Source organism: Saccopteryx bilineata, chromosome 5 (assembly GCF_036850765.1).
Source record: "Saccopteryx bilineata isolate mSacBil1 chromosome 5, mSacBil1_pri_phased_curated, whole genome shotgun sequence".
NCBI lineage: Eukaryota > Metazoa > Chordata > Mammalia > Chiroptera > Emballonuridae > Saccopteryx > Saccopteryx bilineata.
The window spans coordinates 124,851,109-124,872,821 of record NC_089494.1 but is presented as its reverse complement, the minus strand read 5'-3'; the positions used below and the strand labels follow the sequence as shown (position 1 = coordinate 124,872,821).

The window sequence follows — 21,713 nt, the reverse complement described above, 5'->3', positions numbered from 1 at the left end:
GCGCCCCTCCCCCAACGCTTGATTGTTAGCTTGAATGGCTGGGTGAGGTGCCCCGCCCACGGAGAGAATCTCCCAAGCCTCTCCCGCTCGCCCCGCCGCTGGTGGCTGGACCGCACCAGGCGCAGGATAATGGAGCCCCCTGGGTGTGCGGGCCAGCAGGGCGCCCTGGGCGCGTGGAATGCCCAAGGCACGCGCGCGAATGGGGCGCTCCGGGCACCGGTGGCCGGCGACCCCCACTCGCAGTGTGCGGGCCGCTGGGAACGTCAGCGGTGCTCAACCGGACCTGGCGCGCACGCGGCTGCTCGCAGCGGCTCGTGGCGGCCGCTCGCGGTCGCTCGCGGCGGCGGCTCGCGGTTCCCAAGTATATGGGCTGACTCACCACAGGCGCACTTCCTTGCGGTTTGAAAGAACGTCCCTGTGGTAGATTCCTCCACACCCTCGTCTCTCAGATTCAAGTGATAACAGTCCTTTCGCTATCAGTTTGTGTGGAACTCCGGAATGCTCCGAGGATAAATTTTTCTGTTTCTAGTTGATAAATTTGTTGTGATTTAGGGGAGAGCTGTCGGACGCGCTGCTCACGGCGCCATTTCTGTGACGTCACTCTTCTTTGTCTATAAAACTGTTTTAAGTGTTTAAGATTTCAAATCTCTTTTTCATTTTGTTTTCTGGAATATTTGTTTCTCTTCTATAGGAAAAAAAATTGTGTTACAATATCCCTTGAAGCTCATTTCCAAGATGGCACTGTTTTCTTAGAGAAGTATGCATTCTAAGACTTGGAAGGCTAAGGTGTTAGTTTAGTTGTTTCTATTCAGAACCGTACAGCTCTGTTGTTACTTTGTTAAACTCAGAGTAGCATCAAATATCAAAATGAAAGGGTCTATACGGGTTGTTTATCTGGCTTTTTGACCTGTTTCAAAAAAGCCTTTTCTTGTCCAGGCCCCTTTTTGATAAATATTAAAAAAAAATTTAATGCAGTTTGAAATTCAAAGCAAATTAAAATTAAATATTGTCACCAAAAACTAAAGGAAAGCAATGTAATAAGATGTCATTTCCTTTCTTTCCCTGTCCTTCCTCCCTTCTCTCCCCTCCCCTTCCCTCCTCTCCCCTTCCCTTCCCTCCTCTCCCCTCCCCTTCCCTTCCCTCTCCTTCCCTCCCCTTCCCTCCCCTTCCCTCCCCTCCTCTCCTTCCCTCCCTCCCTCCCTCCCTCACTTCTCTTTCCCTTCCTTCCTTCCTTCTTTCCTTCTTTCCTTCCTTCCTTCCTTTCATAAATCACATGTAGCTTTCAGTTTCTGATGCCTCTAAGAGTGTCCTCCTAATCTCTGTGGGATATGGTTGACTAGCTTAACCTCTTCATTTTACAGATAAAAAGACTGAGGCTTAAAGACTCAAGAATGCTCATGCACCCAATATATTAAGAGCATACCTTAGTCAAACCCCAGACATTCTGTTGGCTGCTCGATGCTTTGCCCATAGCACCCCCCCACACACACACACACCCTGGTTCCTTTAAGAATACTATCTTGTACAAAGGAGACATCTTAACCAGCATAACCTCCCTATAGCTGATGATGCTAACATTTCCAGAGGTTATTCTGATTTTACATTATCAAAGCAGCAAGGAGACAGAGGCCAGGAGGGACCTTTCAAACCTGGCTACTCTATGGGTCCTGGCTTATTTTTACTCCCATCACTTCATTCTGGACATTTGTACCACCATGACTAGAAATACCTCCCTAGTAGAGCTTCTAAGGAATAGGTGGGACAAAATCCTACTCTGACAATGTATTCATTTTTGAAATAAAATTTGGGTATTTTATCATATTGAAAACTCTTATTGATGGTTTTTCCTAAACAATTTAACAGATCTTCTCAAACTTCTGATTTGTTCTTTTTTTTTTTTTTTTTCTAACAGTGTATCCGGTGGAGAGCTGTTTGACAGGATCGTGGAGAAGGGATTTTACACAGAGAAAGATGCTAGCACTCTGATCCGCCAGGTCTTGGATGCTGTATACTATCTTCATAGAATGGGCATTGTTCACAGGGACCTCAAGGTGAGGCCATTGCTTAGCAATATTCTCCAGCTGCTCTCCAACCCATAATGCACCTGTCCAAGAGGACTGGCTCCGGGGGAGGAATGGGTTTGCCTTGATGCAAACATGGGTGGAATGAATAATGTGCTTTGGGTACTGTTAGTCATCCAGGCCATTGGGACTCGGAAGTAGCTTGAATTAAGATTCAGATCAATGGTGCTGGCAATCGTCTGAGAGATTTTATAATCATAATGTTGCCAAAGGGCCACCAAGAGGTAGGTTGTGTATTGATTTAAGCCTATCGAAAAGGTAATTTTGTTCAAGATGTATAGACCACAGGGCCCATTCTTCCAGTGCAGTTCCTCAGTCTTCTCCTTATTCCAGCTGTTCTCCCACAACATGCAGAATGAAAAAGGGAGAGAGTGGGTAGAGGGCAGTGGATGAGAAAGAAGGGATATGGAAGGTTATCAGGAAAGACAGCTTACATGAATGACAAACACAGCCTTCTATAGGGTCCTGGGGTTCCTTTCTTATCGTTTACTTTGTGAGGTTTTGGTATCCCTACCCCTCACTCAGTAGTATTAAAGGATCTTGGCCGTATTTGGGCACTTTGGAAATACATTTCTGCCGGGGTTTGTGTTGATACCAAAGGGTAAATATTGAACATATCAATTTGAGAAACAGTACAGTTAGCATTGTTGATCCAGGGTGGTAATGTTGCTTCATTCTAGAGCAGTTCCAGGTCTAGCCTGCAGAGGTCACTGCAGCAGTCATACCTACTGCTCATATCATAAACACAAGGATTATATTGTACTGAAGCCATATATATGGCTATGGGAAGTCTAAACCAATTTAAAGAATACATTCTAAACATGAGTAAAAATGGAATTTCAGCAGCTCTCATTGTCTGGTACTGGGAGTCAAGGTATAAAATGGTGTAGCTTTTCCTTTAATGGGAACTGAACGTAGTTTTTTTCACTCCATGTGATCATTGTCAGACTATGGTAGTGGCTCCCAAATGTTAGTCAGTGTATGTCAGAATTACCAGGGTAGGCCTGACCTGTGGTGGCACAGTGGATAAAGCATCGACCTGGAAATGCTGAGGTTGCCGGTTCGAAACCCTGGGCTTGCCTGGTCAAGGTACATATGGGAGTTGATGCTTCCAGCTCCTCCCCCCTTCTCTCTCTCTCTCTCCTCTCTCTCTCTCCTCTCTAAAATGAATAAATAAAATAAAATAAAATAAATTAAAAAAAAAAAAAAGAATTACCAGGGTTTGGAAAAACACAGATTTCTGGTCTCGGCCCTGAAGTTCTGATACCACAGGTCTGCAGTGGGGTCTGAGAGCTTGCATTTATAATAGGACTACAGGTGACACTCATATTGCCTTGAGGACCACACTTGGAAAACCACTGGCTGAGAGTATGGGAACGTTGACCAAGTCCCTACCTTTTGCCCATTGCAGGCTTCTTGACAGGTGACATGGCCTTTGAGCACAGTTAGCTAATCTTTAGACCTAGAGATTGTTTGGAGGGATAGCTAAGGGCTGGATGGAGACGGTGGCCTCGCTGGCACTCTGGTCAGTCAGCCCTGCCTTGTCTGCTCTCTCACGCCCTCCCCAAACACCTATTCTGTGCTTCCAGAACAAAGCAGGCAGCAACCTCTGAACAAGTTAGTGTGGCAACTACAGAGATGTGATGTGATGGGCTGGCTGCACTTATTAAAAATAATTTCTAAGCAGGTAAGGCATTTCCCAGGGGGCATTGCTCATTTCCCTATTAGAAAATCAGATTGGCTGCACGGGGGATACTAGTATATCTCACTCCCATGTAACACTGTTGGAGAAATACTTGCAGCTTCCAGCCTGTGGAGCTTTTAGATAACCCACCAGAAAGAAAATTGCCGTGTTAGGACCTTTTTGTGATCTCTTTTCAAAGGCACAAAGGAATTTGGTGTGTGTGGAGGAAGTTGATGTTAAATTTTTATAAACATCTGAAACAATTAAAACAAGCTACATTACCTAGGCCAGAGCAATGGAGAAGATGATAAGATTAATTTAAAACTGAGGCACAAATCTGGGATACCATCCCACATTCAACTATACTTCCTTCTTTATCTAGAAAGTATTCTTGTGTCTTCTTGCCCCAGGGCACAATTTAGATCGAATCAGTTCTTTTTCTAAAATAAAGGACTGAGATGGAAAATATCCACTACTGCCTCCTCCAATTAGGGTAGGGCTTCCCAGCCCAGCACTAGCAGCACGTGGACCTGGGTCACTCTTTGTGGTGGGCTGTCCTGGGCACTGTAAGATGTTTAGCAGCACCCTCAGCCCCTGCCCACCAGATGCCAGTACAACTCCTGGAGTTGTAACAACCAAAAATGCCCCTAGGCATTGCCAGCTGTCCCTTGGGGGGTACAGTTGCCCCCAGTTGAGAATCATCATATTAGATTAGGAGGTCGATTATGTATAACATCAACTTTACAGGAAATGTTGATTTGGATCTTTTAAAAGCTTATCATGTGAATATTCAAGAGTTTAGATTGACCTTCCAACTCAGGTATTGGCCACCAGTTGTCTTGCAAAGATGCCATAAAATACAGGAGCTACTTTTTCAGGTGAGCCCTGAGCTTCCTAGGACCCCAGGCAGAATTGTGAGGTCACCCCTGCCCCTCATCCCACCACTGCCCCAGCCCTTCCACTGCCCTCCGTCCACATTATCCCTGCGCCTGCCCTCTCTCCCACTTTCTTCCCTAACAGAAAGCCCTGCTGTCTGTACTAGTCTTACACCCACTAAAGGTATTGATCTTAACTGTGAATGACCAGTCCTTTGGATCCCCCGTAGGGATAATTGCCCTCGGAAAGAATGCTGTATTGACCCAGATCAATCTTCTGTAGGAGGAATGTTTGAGAAGAGATTTGGGCCCTTTGACAATCTCTTGCCTGGATGAAGCCTTGTTCAGAGAAGATCGTTGACTTTGCAGCTTCAGAGGCCCTGGGACAAGGAAAATTATAAGTCAAGAATTTTAAAGGAGAAGGCCTCTCTGCTCCTGTGATGGGCCCTCACTGCTCAGCACAGGGTAGCCCTTAAACAGCCGCAGAAAACGTGCACCACGTGCACTTGTGATCGGGTCATTCTCCCACTTTCTGAGCATTATTCTCATTTCAACTATTGATTGACCCATTTTACCCTCTTTTAAAACTCATCGCAAGCATACATTGATTTTCTTCTGATCTCATGCTTCATCCACAGAATTCATGTCATAGTGACTGTTAAATGCCATTTATTTTTGTGTTGTATTTTGGGTAAAGAATAGAGAAAAATGGGGTTCTGTTAAAGAGAAAATTATTCTGGCCCCTGAATGGTAAGGAAGATTATATTTAAGACTGCTTCAAGAGGGTATTATAATATTGCAATAGGGAAGAGAATCCAACTAATCCCCAAATTCAGCAAGGAAGGGGGGATACACATACAAGAGCAGAGCAAGGGGTCATGGATGGAAAGTTACTGAGAGGAGACATCAGCAGTAGGAGGATTCTTGCCGAAGGCAGGCCAGACACTTAGACATTGACCAAGGAGACTTTGACCAAACTTGAGCTGGACACCCTTGAGCCTTCTTTCTGACCAGGCCTTGACCTTGGGCTCATCCTGAGTCCATTGGCTCTACCCATAGTTCAGTCTTAACGAGAATCCTAGTGATTTAGCAAAAATCCCCACCTACCCTTGATAGCCGATCAGGTTCCTTGTCCCTGCGCTCCGTATCTAACCACCTGGCCTGCCTTCAACAAAGCTCCTGTTATGTCAGTGTGGCCAGAATCTCCCTCCCCTTGACATTCCCTTTTAGTCATTTTACATCCCCGACTCGACCCTGCTTCTAGGCTATCAGTCTCCACCTGTGTTTATTGTATTCAGGGTTGAGGCCAGTCTCTCTCCCCTATTGCAACTGCATTGCAGTATTCCCCCTAAATAAAGTCTTCCTAACCATCTTCAGCAAGTTATGAATAACTTTTTTAACAACATCAAAGACGTGGGATGAAGAATACGACCAGACATGAGGAGTTAGGGATTCTCTCTCAACCAACTTAGCAGCATTCTTGCAGAGACTGGGCTGTACAGGCCGAGCAAAGACAGAAGGGACACGGAAGTCCAAGGTCAAGGTCTAGTCAGGAAGAGAGCTCATAGCAGCCTAAGTTTCAGTCAAGAAAAGAGTCTTGGGCAGTTCTCAAAATTTCTCCACAATAAAGGTTGTACCCCAGAATCGCCCTCATGGAGTTCTAAGATCCAGAGGCCTGGGCCCAACCTCAAACCATTGAAGAATCGTATCTCCAGCCATTCTTTTCTAAATAAGTCAAGATACTCTACATAAGAATAGTCCCCAAGATTTAATATTTAGCAACCAAAGATTCCCCACCAAGCACTGACAAGAGAGAATCTGGCCTCCCTCTCAGGTCGGGAGAAGAGGCCGACATGAAGCGTGTGGGCACGTGAGTCCCCAGTCCAAACTCTTCCTGTGCACTTCCTTCAGGTTTGGTAGAAATGCGGGACGTGGTGACTCTTCTTCAGAATTTTCATCTTCAAAATTAGTACATCTTCAGAATTTTCCTGGTCGGGGGACGTAACCAGATGGCAGCAGAGGTGTCAGTCCTTGATGTTATCTCCCACAGTAACAACACCATTAATTGAGCAACTCTTCAAAAACAGACAAAAAAAACGGTGAACCCCTGTGTTTAGGTTCTCCAGTGTCTGGCAGGGCAGGGACAGCTCAGAGCCTGTGATACCTCCCTCAGTCTCCCTAAGTCCTTCCCCCTTTGCCAGGAACCAGGAGATTCCTGGCTTTTACATAAAACACTGTGCCAATAAGATCTCATTGCCCGCCTCAACCCCAGAACTGAGGGCCCTTTGTCCCCCGAGGCAGGGCACCTATGCTCAGAGTCCTCCTAGAGACCAGAGCTGTGCACAGACCTCGGCAGGTGAGGTGCGTTCCAGCTGCCTGAGCTCTGCCACATTCTGTTCAGGGAAGCAAATGAGGAACCGTCACAACTCCTGCTTGAAGCGAGGCAAATGGAAGCTCAGGGTCTTTAAGACACATGGCTAGAAAGTGCTGGATCTTCTGATTCCCATTCATTCCTGATGACACCCGTCTGCTTCCCAGGGAGCAGAGCAAGCAGGTGTCAACTGGCTCAGGAAAGGGAAAGTGAGTTCATCTGCCAGAACTGCTGGCCAGGGTTTACCCAGGGCAGGGGGAGAGACCCTTGGATTGGAGGAAGGTTGCTCACAGGGGTCTGATAATGGAACAAAAATAGCATCTGCAAAAGTAATTTTCTTTCTGGATCTCCCCTTTCCGTTAACCCAGGAAATGATTGGCAAGTCTGAGAGGCATCAGCTTTCTAGTGCTAATCTAAACATAAAAAGGCCTTTCTTTGGAGAGGCAACAAAGGCCCTTTGGAGAGGCAACAAATGTTTGAGACCAACATGAATACTTGGGTATCATTAATTCAGGCAGAAGCCCAAATATTGTTCTGATCAAGAGACAAGGCTAGGGTGTTTATGAGAAAGGGAAGAGGAACAATGACATCAATAGATGCAGGTAACATACATAGTAATGTTAATTCTAAATGTTTTTAATTTTCAGTCTAGTAGTCATAATAACTACTTTCTTGTTATCATTGCAAACAGGTTTTCTGAGGGGGGACAATGTTGCCCAAGGCCCAGTCTGAAGGTCATTTTGCCCTGTTTGGAACATTCCAAGGTTTGAGGCACAAGTTGCACGAGGCAGTTCTCCTGGGGCGGCGCAGGTTCCCATTGAAAGTGGCTGTGTTTACATTATTGTTTAGAGTGGTTTGCGTCCAAATGTTATTTTTTTGAGTAGCGGAAATACTAATAAGAGGGCAGGCAGTAACATTTATTGAAAACAGTAAGTGCCCTCTGCTGTGCAGGGCCCTCTCCAATGCTTCATTGAGACTGCTTTTCTTAATACATTTACTGTTATCTAAAGGTCAAGTTAATTCTTCAGCAGTGAACAGATTTTGTAATTTGGTGAGTCTGCCACAGTTTACCAGTTCTAAGCACAGTTTGTAATTTTTTTATTATCTTTCTAGCCTGAAAATCTGTTGTACTACAGCCAAGATGAGGAGTCCAAAATAATGATCAGTGACTTTGGATTGTCAAAAATGGAGGGCAAAGGAGATGTGATGTCCACGGCCTGTGGGACCCCAGGCTACGTTGGTAAGGACAGTGTGTGTGTCGTTGCATGTCACCTTCATTGGTCTTCGTAGGCATGTGAGGCTGGCATATGATCACAGCCACCTTCATTCCCCTTGATGGAAGAATGAGAGGCCCTGGAAGGAGCTTGCGGGGAAGCGGTTCCCCTTCAACCCTTCTAAGAGCTGGGTAGAGATCCTGTTTGATTTGGGTGTTGGCCTGACTGAGACCAGGAGTTGATTTGGATGAATTCCCAGGTTCCAATCCCGGAAATGTTGCATGTATGTGTTTTCCAATGATCTACATTAAGACGCTAAGTTAACACAAAGGTGCAGACACAAAACATTTAAAATGTTGAGATAGAAGAAGCTGCTGGAAAGAAAGGTTGATAGGTGGACTCTGGTTCAAACCTTAATGAAGTCACTCTCTTGAATTAGCCAGTCTTGATCTGCACTGGAGAAGCTGAGAATAAAGGTTTTCCTGAAAATCAGAAGCCCATTTTTGTTAACAGGGAATGCAGAGAAGTCTACCGTCAGACCTGAACTCAGGGGTTCTGAGAGTTCCCTCTGTCTCCTGGGACCTGGAGAAAGGCGGTTGGAACTCGTTGTGAAGTTTTTGAGACTTTCACTTACACAAATATATTCATTCACTCAGCAAATGTATATTAAAATTCCTCTACGTACCAGATGCTGTTCTAGACATTAGGGTGGTGGCAGTGAACACAGCAGACCAGTGCCTACCCTCTTGGCGCTTACATTTAGTTGGGAGCGATGGACAGTAAACAAAGAAACAAATAAATGAACAGGGTTTTTTTCAGATTATAAGTGCAACAAATCAAAGAAAATAAAATTGAGGCATGTGATAGAGTGACAAAGGCACAGAGGGATTGGGACTGGGTTAAGGGCACAGGGAGGAGACTCGAGCAGCCAGCCATGGGAATTTAGGGGACAGAAAATTCGAGGTAGAGGCCTCAGTTGTGCAAAAGCCCTAACTGGGGAAAGCCCAGGGAGCAGGTACAGGGTAGGAATGTCTGAGAAAACGGTTAAAAAAAACCTTTTAGAAAATGGAGATTCAGGCTGAATTTTCATCATGCAAACCATGATGGTCTTTCTTAATGAGAATAGGAAGTCTGCCTTGTAAGAGAGGAGGGTGTGTTATGCAACCAGCATCCTTCCTGTTTGTCTCTGGGTAGAACCCCCCCCCACCCCCCAAAGGCTGAGGAAAGCTGGCCTCACCGAATGGGCGGGGGTCCCAGAGCATTGTGGGAAACCCCATGGCACAGCCTAGCAAGTGTTTGCAAATAATGGCTGCTGCATAGCAGCTGTTGCACCTTTAAAGGAACTATTAAGGGACAGGAGAAAAGATCAGGCAGAGGGAATAACTTGAGAGACAAAGAGGTTCAGAAGGAAGAGATAACGGTGATGATATGTGGCAGGGATGAGGTGGTGTGCTCAGGCTGCTTAGCTCTTTATTGTGCAGGTGGGGGCTGTGCTCCTGGATGTTGTGTGTGCACTAGACAGAGAAGAGTGGATTGTTCTGATCCGTTTTAAGGCCAGCACAGGCCTTGATGGAGGAAATGGCACAGTGAGCCATCTCAGTTCTGGAGGAATAAAGTGATGGTTGTGGGAACAGACCGGGCCCTGTTGGGGACACTTGAAATTGGAGCTGCATGACATGTGCAAAATGCATGCTTATGTCTGGGGGTGGGGATAGTGGGCAGAAAGGTAAGCGTGTATGGTGTGTGTGTGTGTGGCTTTTCCCGCTCAGTCCAAGCCGTCAGGCAAGCAGAAAATAAAAACAAATGGACAAACTTATTTTCCTTTCTCTTCAGAGATGTGGAGGAGGGAACCTGTTCCAACCACAGACATTAGAAAATGCTGAGGTCTGTGCGGTCACAGTGTCCGGGGGCCTTGCCAGGGTGCTCTGCTACGTCACCAGTCCAGTGCCCAGCCCACTCTGGGCTGGCAGCTGTAGAAGGTGTGGTGGCTGCTCAGGGTCCCTTTTTGAGAAGTTGTCTCTTGCATATATGCGTTATGATTTCATGTCTGATAAAGAATGTCCTAATTTGCATATGCCTCACACTGTTCTCATATTTGGCTCTGATGTTGGAAAGCTCTAGCACTTTCTAAATTGATTCTTGCTTCTCTGCCTCTTGGCAGAGCCCATGGAATGGCAGTTTCTCTGGGTTTCTAAGTGACTACCATAATTTGGTCTGGTTCTGTTTAGATGTTTGCTGCTGATGAGTCTGGGACCTGGGAACAATGTTCAGATGTGGCCCAATTCCTACTGCCCTAAATGGAGGCAAGTGGAGCCACCCTGTAATTCTCTGATCAGATATCAAGTTTTCTGTGAATGCGGAGAAGGAAGAGGAGGATTGTGGGAATATAGCATTCTATTTCTTCATGTTTAAGCACTGAGACTCCTTGGTGATCTTTTAGAACAAGGAAGGAGCCACATTAGGGAGCTCATGTCTGTGGAGACATACCTAGGCAGTGGGCTGTTTCCTCCCCTACAGTCTACTTCTATTCAGCCATCAAAGCCCTGCTTACATGTTACCCACTTTTGATTGTTTTCCCAACACCTGTCCTGTCCTTTATTATCCTAGTTCTTTTCCTTACCCTTTATCATGGCTTTGATTACATTGCCTCTGGATGCATATTTATTTGTGTCTCTTCCACACCACACTGTGGCTTTTCTAGAGCAGGGACTATGTCTTACTCATTTTTTTTTAATAATAATTTTATTTTTTTAATGGGGTGATATCAATAAATCAGGATACATATATTCAAAGATAACAAGTCCAGGTTATCTTGTCGTTCAATTATGTTGCATACCCATAACCCAAAGTCAGATTGTCCTCTGTCACCTTCTATCTTGTTTTCTTTGTGCCCCTCCCCCTCCCCCTTTCCCTCTCCCATTCCCCCCTCCCCTCCATAACCACCACACTCTTATCAATGTCTCTTAGTTTCACTTTTATGTCCCACCTACGTATGGAATAATGCAGTTCCTGGTTTTTTCTGATTTACTTATTTAGCTTCGTATCATGTTATCAAGATCCCACCATTTTGCTGTAAATGTTCCGATGTCATCATTTCTTATCGCTGAGTAGTATTCCATAGTGTATATGTGCCACATCTTCTTTATCTAGTCATCTATTGACGGGATTTTTGGTTGTTTCCATGTCCTGGCCACTGTGAACAATGCTGCAATAAACATGGGGCTGCATGTGTCTTTCCGTATCAATGTTTCTGAGTTTTTGGGGTATATACCCAGTAGAGGGATTGCTGGGTCATAAGGTAGTTATATTTTCAGTTTTTTGAGGAACCACCATACTTTCTTCCATAATGGTTGTACTACTTTACATTCCCACCAACAGTGTATGAGGGTTCTTTTTTCTCCACAGCCTCTCCAACATTTGCTATTACCTGTCTTGCTAATAATAGCTAATCGAACAGGTGTGAGATGGTATCTCATTGCAGTTTTGATTTGCATTTCTCTAATAGCTAAAGAAGATGAGCATCTTTTCATATATTTGTTGGCCATTTGTATTTCTTCCTGGGAGAAGTGTCTGTTCATATCCTCTTCCCATTTTTTTATTGGATTGTTTGTTTGTTTGTTGTTGAGTTTTATGAGTTCTTTGTATATTTTGGATATTAGGCCCTTATCTGAGCTGGTGTTTGAAAATATCATTTCCCATTTAGTTGGCTTTCTGTTGATTTTGTTATCAGTTTCTCTTGCTGAGCAAAAACTTCTTAGTCTGATGTAGTCCCATTCATTAATTTTTGCCTTCACTTCTCTTGCCTGTGGAGTCAAATTCATAAAATGCTCTTTAAAACCCAGGTCCATGAGTTGAGTACCTATGTCTTCTTCTATGCACTTAATTGTTTCAGGTCTTATGTTTAGATCTTTGATCCATTTTGAATTAATTTTAGTACACGGGGACAGGCTGTAATCGAGTTTCATTCTTTTGCATGTGGCTTTCCAGTTTTCCCAACACCATTTGTTGAAGAGGCTTTCTTTTCTCCATTGTGTGTTGTTGGCCCCTTTATCAAAGATTATTTGACCATATATATGTGGTTTTATTTCTGGGCTTTCTATTCTGTTCCATTGGTCTGAGTGTCTATTTTTCTGCCAATACCATGCTGTTTTGATTGTCGTGGCCCTATAATAGAGTTTGAAGTCAGGTATTGTAATGCCCCCAGCTTCATTCTTTTTCTTTAGGATTGCTTTGGCTATTCAGGGTTTTTTATAGTTCCATATAAATCTGATGATTTTTTGCTCTATTTCTTTAAAAAATATCATTGGAAGTTTGATGGGAATTGCATTAAATTTGTATATTGCTTTGGGTAATATAGCCATCTTGATTATATTTATTCTTCCTAGCCAAGAACAAGGTATATTCTTCCATCTCATTATATCTTTTTCAATTTCCCTTAACAATGGTTTATAGTTTTCATTATATAAGTCCTTTACATTCTTTGTTATGTTTATTCCTAAGTATTTTATTTTTTTTGTTGCAATTGTGAAGGGGATTATTCTTTTGAGTTCGTTCTCAATTGTTTCATTGTTGGCATATAGAAAGGCTATTGACTTCTGTATGTTAATTTTGTATCCTGCGACCTTACTGTATTGGCTTATTGTTTCTAGTAGTCTTTTTGTGGATTCTTTGGGACTTTCAATGTATAGGATCATATCATCTGCAAAAAGTGATACCTTTACTTCTTCTTTTCCGATATGGATGCCTTTTATTTCTTTGTCTTGTCTGACTGCTCTGGCTAGAACCTGTAGTACCACATTAAATAAGAGTGGAGAGAGTGGACAACCCTGTCTTGTTCCTGATTTAAGGGGGAAAGCCTTCAGTTTAGTGCCATTTAATATGATGTTAGCTGATGGTTTATCATATATGGCCTTTATCATGTTGAGATATTTTCCTTCTATACCCATTTTCTTGAGAGTCTTAAACATAAAATTGTGTTGTATTTTATCAAAAGCTTTTTCTGCGTCTATTGATAAGATCATGTGGTTTTTGTTCTTTGTTTTGTTGATATGGTGTATTACGTTAACCGTTTTACGTATGTTGAACCATCCTTGAGATTCTGGGATGAATCCTACTTGATCATGATGTATTATTTTTTTAATATGTTGTTGTATTCGATTTGCTAGTATTTTGTTTAGTATTTTAGCATCTGTATTCATTAGAGATATTGGTCTGTAGTTTTCTTTTTTTGTGCCATCCTTGCCTGGTTTTGGGATGAGGGTTGTGTTGGCCTCATAAAATGTGTTTGGAAGTATTGCTTCTTCTTCAATTTTTTGGAAGACTTTGAGTAGAACAGGAACCAAGTCTTCTTTGAATGTTTGATAAAATTCACTGGTATAGCCGTCAGAGCCTGGACTTTTATTTTTGGGGAGGTTTTTAATGTTTTTTTCTATTTCTTCTCTACTAATAGGTCTGTTTAGGCTTTCTGCTTCTTCTTGACTCAGTCTAGGAAGGTTGTATTGTTCTAGAAATTTATCCATTTCTTCTAGGTTGTTGAATTTAGTGGCATAAAGTTTTTCATAGTATTCTACAATAATTCTTTGTATATCTACGGTGTCCGTGGTGATTTCTCCTCTTTCATTTTGGATTTTGTTTATATGAGTTCTTTCTCTTTTTTCCTTGGTAAGTCTTGCCAAGGGTTTGTCAATTTTATTGATCTTTTCAAAGAACCAGCTACTTGTTCTATTAATTTTTTCTATAGTTTTTCTGTTCTCTAATTCATTTATTTCTGCTCTGATTTTTATTATCTCCTTTCTTCGGCTGGTTTTGGGTTGTCTTTGTTCTTCTTTTTCTAGTTCCTTAAGGTGTGAAGTTAAGTGGTTCACTTGGGCTCTCTCTTGTTTGTTCATATATGCCTGAAGTGATATGAACTTCCCTCTTATCACTGCTTTTGCTACATCCCATAGATTGTGATCTGTCATATTGTCATTTTCATTAGTCTGTATATATCTTCTGATCTCTGCACTTATTTCTTCTTTGATCCATTCATTTTTTAAAAGTATGTTGTTTAGTTTCTACAATTTTGTGGGAGTTTTTTCCTCTTTTTTGCAGTTGAATTCTAGTTTCAAGGCTTTATGATCAGAAAATATGCTTGGTACAACTTCGATTTTTTTGAATTTGCTGATGTTGTTTTTGTGGCCCAACATATGGTCAATTCTTGAGAATGATCCATGTACACTGGAGAAAAAAGTATACTCAGTCACTTTGGGATGAAATGTCCTATAGATGTCTATCATATCCAGGTGCTCTAGTGTTTTGTTTAAGGCCACTATGTCTTTGTTGATTCTCTGTTTGGATGACCGATCTAGAGCCGTCAGCGGTGTATTGAGGTCTCCAAGTATGATTGTATTTTTGTCAGTTTTTGTTTTAAGGTCAATAAGTAGCTGTCTTATATATTTTGGTGCTCCTTGGTTTGGTGCATATATATTAAGAATTGTTATGTCTTCTTGATTCAGTGTCCCCTTAGCCATTATGAAATGGCCATTTTTGTCTCTGAGTACTTTTCCTGTCTTGTAGTCAGCATTATCAGATATGAGTATTGCTGCACCTGCCTTTTTTTGGATGTTATTTGCTTGGAGTATTGTTTTCCAGCCTTTCACATTGAATTTGTTTTTATCCTTGTTACTTAGATGAGTTTCCTGTAGGCAGCATACAGTTGGATTTTCTTTTTTAATCCATTCTGCTACTCTGTGCCTTTTTATTGGTAAGTTAAATCCGTTTACATTTCGTGTAATTATTGACACTTGTGAGTCCCTATTGCCATTTTATATCTTGCTTTCTGTTAGTTTTGTGTCTTGTTTGATCCTTCTCTTTAGTTTTTCTATCTTTTGTTTTTATTTGGTTGTATTCCATACATCTTTCCTCTGTTGCTATCTTTTTTATCTCATGTGCTTCTGTGGTGGTTTTTTCAATGGTGGTTACCTTTGAGTAATGAAAAGGGTCCCTCCCCTGTTCATTGGAGCGAACTATTTTGTGAGTACTTTTGCACTCCATTGCCCTTTGCTACTGTTAATCTCATCTTCTCCCTCCCCCCTTTCTTTTTGTTGTTGTCATAGTTTAAATTTGGTTTTATTGTGTTCTTCTTGGAGCTTTTATTTGTGGCTCTGTTTTTTTTTTGTTCTTTGTATCTGATTGGAGAACCCCCTTTAGTAATTCCTGGAGGGGGGGTTTTCTGATGATAAATTCCCTCATCTTTTCTGTATCTGTGAATGTTTTTATTTCTCCTTCATATTTGAAGGATAGCTTTGATGGGTATAGTATTCATGGCTGAAAGTTCCTCTCTTTCAAGACTTTAAATATTGAGATCCACTCTCTTCTAGCTTGTAGAGTTTCTGCTGAGAAATCTGATGATAGTCTAATGGGCCTTCCTTTATATGTTGTATTCTTCTTTTCCCTGGCTGCCTTGAGAATTTTTTCTTTGCTGTTGTTTTTTGTCAATTTCATTATGATATGCCTTGGAGTAGGTTTGTTGGGGTTAAGAAAACTCGGAGTTCTGTTTGCTTCTTGAACTTGAGGCTTTAATTCTTTCCACAGGTTTGGGAAGTTCTCATCTATTATTTGTTTGAGTATGTTCTCTATTCCATTTTCTCTCTCTTCTCCCTCTGATATACCTATTATTCTTATGTTATTCTTTTTGATGGAGTCAGATAATTCTTGTAGGGCTATCTCCTTTTTTTTAATGTTTGAGTCTCTTTCTTCTTCTCTATGTTTTAATTTTTGAGTCTCTTTCTTCTTCTCTCTGATGTGCCTCAGGTTGCTTGTCTTCTATTTCACTAATCCTCTCTTCTATCTGACCTTTTCTATTAGCTAAGCTTGTTACTTCATTTTTCAGCTCGTGAATTGAGTTTTTCATCTCTGTTTGATTTGTTTTTATAGTTTCAATTTCCTTGGACATATATTCTTTGTGTTCATTGAGTTGTTTTCTGAGCTCCCTAAATTGCCTTTCTGTGTTTTCTTGTATATCTCGGAGGATTTTTAGGATTTCTATCTTGAATTCTCTGTCATTTAGCTCCAAGGTTTCCAATATATTAAAATTTTTCTCCATAGATTTTTCCTCATCTAGCTGTGTTACCTCTCTTTCTTTTGTATCCATGATATTCGATTTTCTCTTCCTTACTGGTATCTGAGGGTGGTTTTGTTGATAGTATTAATGAGATTTAATAAAGAATAAAAAGTTAAAAAAATTAAAAATCGAAAAGAGTTGTTTTTTTAAAAAAAATTAATAATGAAATAAAGAAAAATAAAATAAAATAAAAATTTTAATAAAAGGAAATTATTCCCCCCCTCCTTTTTTCCTCTCCTCTCCTCTCCCCTCTTTCTTGAGAAAATCTTGTGGTGAACTGTGAATTATAACAAACAATGCCTGTAATGGAGGGCCTGAATTGGGGAAAAGTAATAAAGGGGCAAAAAAAAAGAGAAAAAAGAAAAAAGAAGGGGGTATGGACCCACAAAAAGCAAATAAGGAAAAAATTTGGGTCAAGAATAAAATGATTTGCTTTTAGGTGTTGGTTGACTAAGAGTTATGATGGGAGGAATAAGAGGGAAACAGAAAAACGGGGGGACAAATTAAAAAATTACTATTGTATTTAGTGGAATAAGAACTAGATAAAATAGAGAGCCAGGGATGGGAGCACTGCTAGTGAGTTAAAAAAGGTGAAGTAAAAACCCCCAAAATGCCACAAACATAAGTTTGAGTCCCAGATAAGATAATTTGTTTGTTATTGAGGTTTGAATGAGAGGAGATGTAAAGGAGAAAGGAAAAAACTAATATAGAGGGAGAAAATAAAGAGAGAGAGAGAAAGAAAGAGGGAACCACTAAAAGAAGAAAAAAGAGGAAAGAGAGAGAGAGAGAAAGAGTTAAGGGTTTTGGAGTGCAACCCTCATAGAGAGAGAGGAAGAGGAGAGAAAAGATAATGGGAGATGTAACACTTATAGGTAGTGTAGTTCAAGGAGAGGAGAGAGTAAGACCGGCAGAGAGTTAATCGGCCAAATTGGAGGAGGAAAAAAATTATCAAGAATGAAGATAAGAGAAACAAACGAACAAATATAATAAAATGGAATAGGTTATAAAGTCTGCAGATTATTCTTGATTTTGAGAGGTTATCTTCTTGCTTTTTCTTTTCTCTCCCTCTTCCTGGTCGGTGACTCTGTACCCCGGGTTCTGCCCCTTTGGCACGCTCAGGTAGAGGTTTGCAGTTGTTAAGTCTCTATGGCGATGTCATGTATTGTGCTTTAGTCTTGTTGGCAGTCAAGGCTCATTAGCATTTATAGGCTCCGACAGTGAGAGAGTCCGTGTTCCTGGAGCCTTTCTCCTAGTCTTTCCTTCCTCAATTAGTAGCCTGATAGTCCAGGTATGGGGTTGCTGCTGCCTCTGCCTGGATAGTAAGAGGCTCAAATTGCTGGCAACTCCCCACTCTATTTCCACTCAGCACAGGGCTCTGGGTAAGGCTCAGTCAGTCAGAGCTGCTAGCATAATCAGGCGGGCTTTCCGCCCACTTGAACACCTCTGGCTCTGCCACTCTATCCGGTAACACAAGCGGGCGCCCACTTCCGGGGCGCTTGGAGGAAACTCTCACTCACTGTCTGCAACCAGGATATCTGGCCAGCAGTCTCACGCTCTGAGTGAAACACCCAACCGCATGGGAAAGTTGCAGCGTTGGAATTGGCTCTCGCTCCGTCCCCGTGCGCGGCTTTTGCAAGACGCTGGGGCGGCCCGAGATTCCGCTTTGACCCACACAAAGGCCCCTGACTCTGCCCCTCTGTGCAATAACACGGGCGCGCACTGCCGAGGCACTCGGAGGAATCTCTCGCTCACTATCTGCGCGCGCAGACCAGGATATGAGGCCGGCTGCGTTTCCCTCTGAGTGAATCCCCTACCAGCACGGAAAAGTTCCAGTGTTGGAATTAGTTCTCGCTCCCTCCCATGCGCGGCTTTCCCAGGGCGCTGGGGCTGCCCAGAGATTCAACTCTCGGCCCACAGAAAGGCCTCTGACTCTGCCTCTCTGTGGGGTAACACGGGCACCGACTCCCGGGGCTTTGGAAGAAATCTCTCTCCCACTATCTGCGCACCCCACCAGGAGATCGGGTAAAATGGCTGCCCCGCCTGTCTTTCTTTGTTTGGGTTTGGCGCGAGTGTTAGCTTGTATTGCCCGGGTTGCCACAGGATCAGTCTTTCCTCGGCTTGGATCTCCGTGCCACAGCCTGGTTCGGCCATTTGTGCCGCAGCCTGGATCTATTCACCCCCTGGATCTATTCACCACCTCAGTTTCTATATTCACGGATCCCAGAGAAAGCCGCCCTGTTTAGGTTAGTGAGGAAGGCGGAGCATTTCTTACTCCCTTTTTCCTTCGGGGTTTGGTTATATATTTAGCCAATTTTTCGCTCGATCATACCTTCGGGTGTATTGCGAAACATCTGGAGGCTCCAAGGATAGGTTTTTCTGTTTCTGGTTGAAGATCTTGTTGAGTTTTGGGGGAGATTTATCGGTATCGCTTCCTACCCCGCCATTACTCTGACGTCATCGTTCCATCTTACTCATTTTTGCACAGATGCTTGTTTATTGATCAAAAGCCTCAAGGTTCTGAATCAACGATTTTTTCTTTCTCTCCTCCACTTCTATTCGTTCAGCCTGCATATGAATAAGACAGACCTCAAAATGTTCAGAGTACTACTATGAGAAACAGAGGGCAAACAGATACATTGAATAATGTATGATAAATGCTACATTATTCATCCCTTCAAGAATTATTTATTTAGTGTCCATCTTCTGTTCTGTGCACTGAGGCTATATCAGGAGAATGAAAACAAGCAGATAAAAGTCCACACTCTCATGCTACTGCCATTTGAGTGGGTGGGAGTTTGATGATAAGCAAACAGCTATGTATGTCAGTTAGTAGCTTTTGTGGTGATGAGTGCTCTGGAAAAAAAAATAAAGCAGGCAAGAGATTAGCAAGTATGTATATATGTGTAGGTAGTTGTTGTTTGCCCTCATAGTGATGAGGGCAGCTCTCACGAAGAAGGTGGTGATATGGTAAAGATTTGACAGAAGTGAAGGCCATGCTGTTATTTGGAGTATTCCAAGGCTGGTGCAAAAGCCCTGATGCAGGAAGGAGTGGGGTGAGCAGAGAGAAGAATAGGGCAGATAAAGTCAGAGAAGTAATGGGTAGGGCATGTGCTGACTGGGACTATAGGTCATTGTTAAAATTGTGGCTTGGATGACGTCAGAGTAATGGCGGAGTAGGAAGCGATACCGATAAATCTCCCCCAAAACTCAACAAGATCTTCAACCAGAAACAGAAAACCCTATACTTGGAGCTTCCAGATGCTTCGCAATACACCCAAAGGTATGATTGAGTGAAAAATTGGCTAAATATATAACCAAACCCCGAAGGAAATAGGGAGTAAGAAATGCTCCGCCTTCCTCACTAACCTAAACAGGGCGGCTTTTTCTGGTAACTGTGAATATAGAAACTGAGGCGGGCAAAGGGGGTGAATAGATCCAGGCCGCCGCAGCAAAAACGGCCGAACCAGGCTGTGGCTCAGAGATCCAAGCCGAGGAAAATCTGATCCTGTGGCAACCCGGGCAATACAAGCTAACACTCGCGCCAAACCCAAACAAAGAAAGACAAGCGGAGAGGCCATTTTACCCGGTCTCCTGGTCGGTGCGCAGTTAGTGGAAGAGAGATTTCTTCCTAAGCCGCAGAAGTGGGTGCCCGTGTTGCCCCACGGAGAGGCAGGGTCAGAGGCCTTTCTGAGGGCTGAGGGCAGAGTCTCTGGGCAGCCCCAGCGCCCTGGGAAAGCCACGCACGGGAGGGAGTGAGAACTAATCCCAACGGTGGAGATTTTCCGTGCTGTAGGCTGTTTCACTCAGAGGGAACCGCGGCTGGCCTCATATCCTGGTTTACGCGCGCAGATAAGGAGTGAGCGATTCCTCCGAGTGCCTCGGCAGTGCACGCCCGTGTTATCGCACAGAGGGGCAGAGTCAGGGGCCTTTGTGTGGGCCAAAGCGGAATCTCGGGCCGCCCCAGTGCCTTGCAAAAGCCGCACACGGGGACGGAGCGAGACTCAATTCCAACGCTGCAACTTTTCCCTGCGGTTGGGGGTTTCACTCAGAGCGTGAGACTGCTGGCCAGATATCCTGGTTGCAGACAGTGAGTGAGAGTTTCCTCCAAGCGCCCCGGAAGTGGGCGCCCGCTTGTGTTACCGGATAGAGTGGCAGAGCCAGAGGTGTTCAAGTGGGCGGAAAGCCCGCCTGATTATGCTAGCAGCTCTGACTGACTGAGCCTTACCCAGAGCCCTGTGCTGAGTGGAAATAGAGTGGGGAGTTGCCAGCAATTTGAGCCTCTTACTATCCAGGCAGAGGCAGCAGCAACCCCATACCTGGACTATCAGGCTACTAATTGAGGAAGGAAAGACTAGGAGAAAGGCTCCAGGAACACGGACTCTCTCACTGTCGGAGCCTATAAATGCTAATGAGCCTCGACTCCCAACGAGAATAAAGCACAATACATGACATTGCCATAGAGACTTATCAACTGCACACCTCTACCTGAGCGTGCCAAAGGGGCAGAACCCGGGGTACAGAGTCACCGACCAGAAAGAGGGAGAGAAAAGAAAAAGCAAGAAGATAACCTCTCAAAATCAAGAATAATCTGCAGACTTTATAACCTATCCCATTTTATTATATTTGTTCGTTTGTTTCTCTTCTCTTCATTCTTGAGACTTTTTTTTCCTCCTCCAATTTGGCCGATTAACTCTCTACCGGTCTTACTCTCTCCTCTCCCTGAACTACACTACCCATAAGTGTTACATCTCCCATTATCATTTCTCTTCTCTTCCTTTCTCTCTATGAGGGTTGCACTCCAAAACCCTTAACTCTCTCTCTCTCTCCTTTCTTTTTTCTTCTTTTAGTGGTTCCCTCTTTTTTTCTCTCTCTCTCTTTCTTTTCTCCCTCTATATTAGTTTCTTCCTTTCTCCTTTACATCTCCTCTCATTCAAACCTCAATAACAAACAAATTATCTTATCTGGGACTCAAACCTATGTTTGTGGCATTTTGGGGGGTTTTTACTTCACCTTTTTAACGTACTAGCAGTGCTCCCATCCCTGGCTCTCCATATTATCTAGTTCTTGTTCCACTAAATACAATAGTAAGTTTTTAATTTGTCCCCCCATTTTTCCATTTTCCTCTTATTCCTCTCATCATAACTCTTAGAAAACCAACACCTAAAAGCAAATCATTTTATTCTTGACCCAAATTTTTTCCTTATTTGCTTTTTGTGGGTCCATACGCTCTTTTTTTTTCTTTTTTCTTTTTTTTTTTTTTTCTTTCTCCCTTTTTTGCCCCTTTATTACTTTTCCCCAATTCAGGCCCTCCATCACAGGCATTGTTTGTTATAACTCACAGTCCACCACAAGATTTTCTCAAGAAAGAGGGGAGAGGAGAGGAGAGG

General features: G+C 43.1%; 1 protein-coding gene across 3 annotated transcripts in view; it reads left to right on the top strand.

Annotated features, from left to right (window-relative positions):
• CAMK1D (calcium/calmodulin dependent protein kinase ID) overlaps nucleotides 1–21,713 on the top strand; it is a 537,115-nt gene that overhangs the window by 436,587 nt on the left and 78,815 nt on the right. For all 3 annotated transcript variants that reach the window (XM_066278887.1, XM_066278885.1, XM_066278886.1), the window contains exons 4-5: nucleotides 1,913–2,051; nucleotides 8,125–8,251. In XM_066278887.1, the coding sequence (XP_066134984.1) occupies nucleotides 1,913–2,051; nucleotides 8,125–8,251 (266 nt within the window). The remainder of the gene's footprint in view (nucleotides 1–1,912; nucleotides 2,052–8,124; nucleotides 8,252–21,713) is intronic.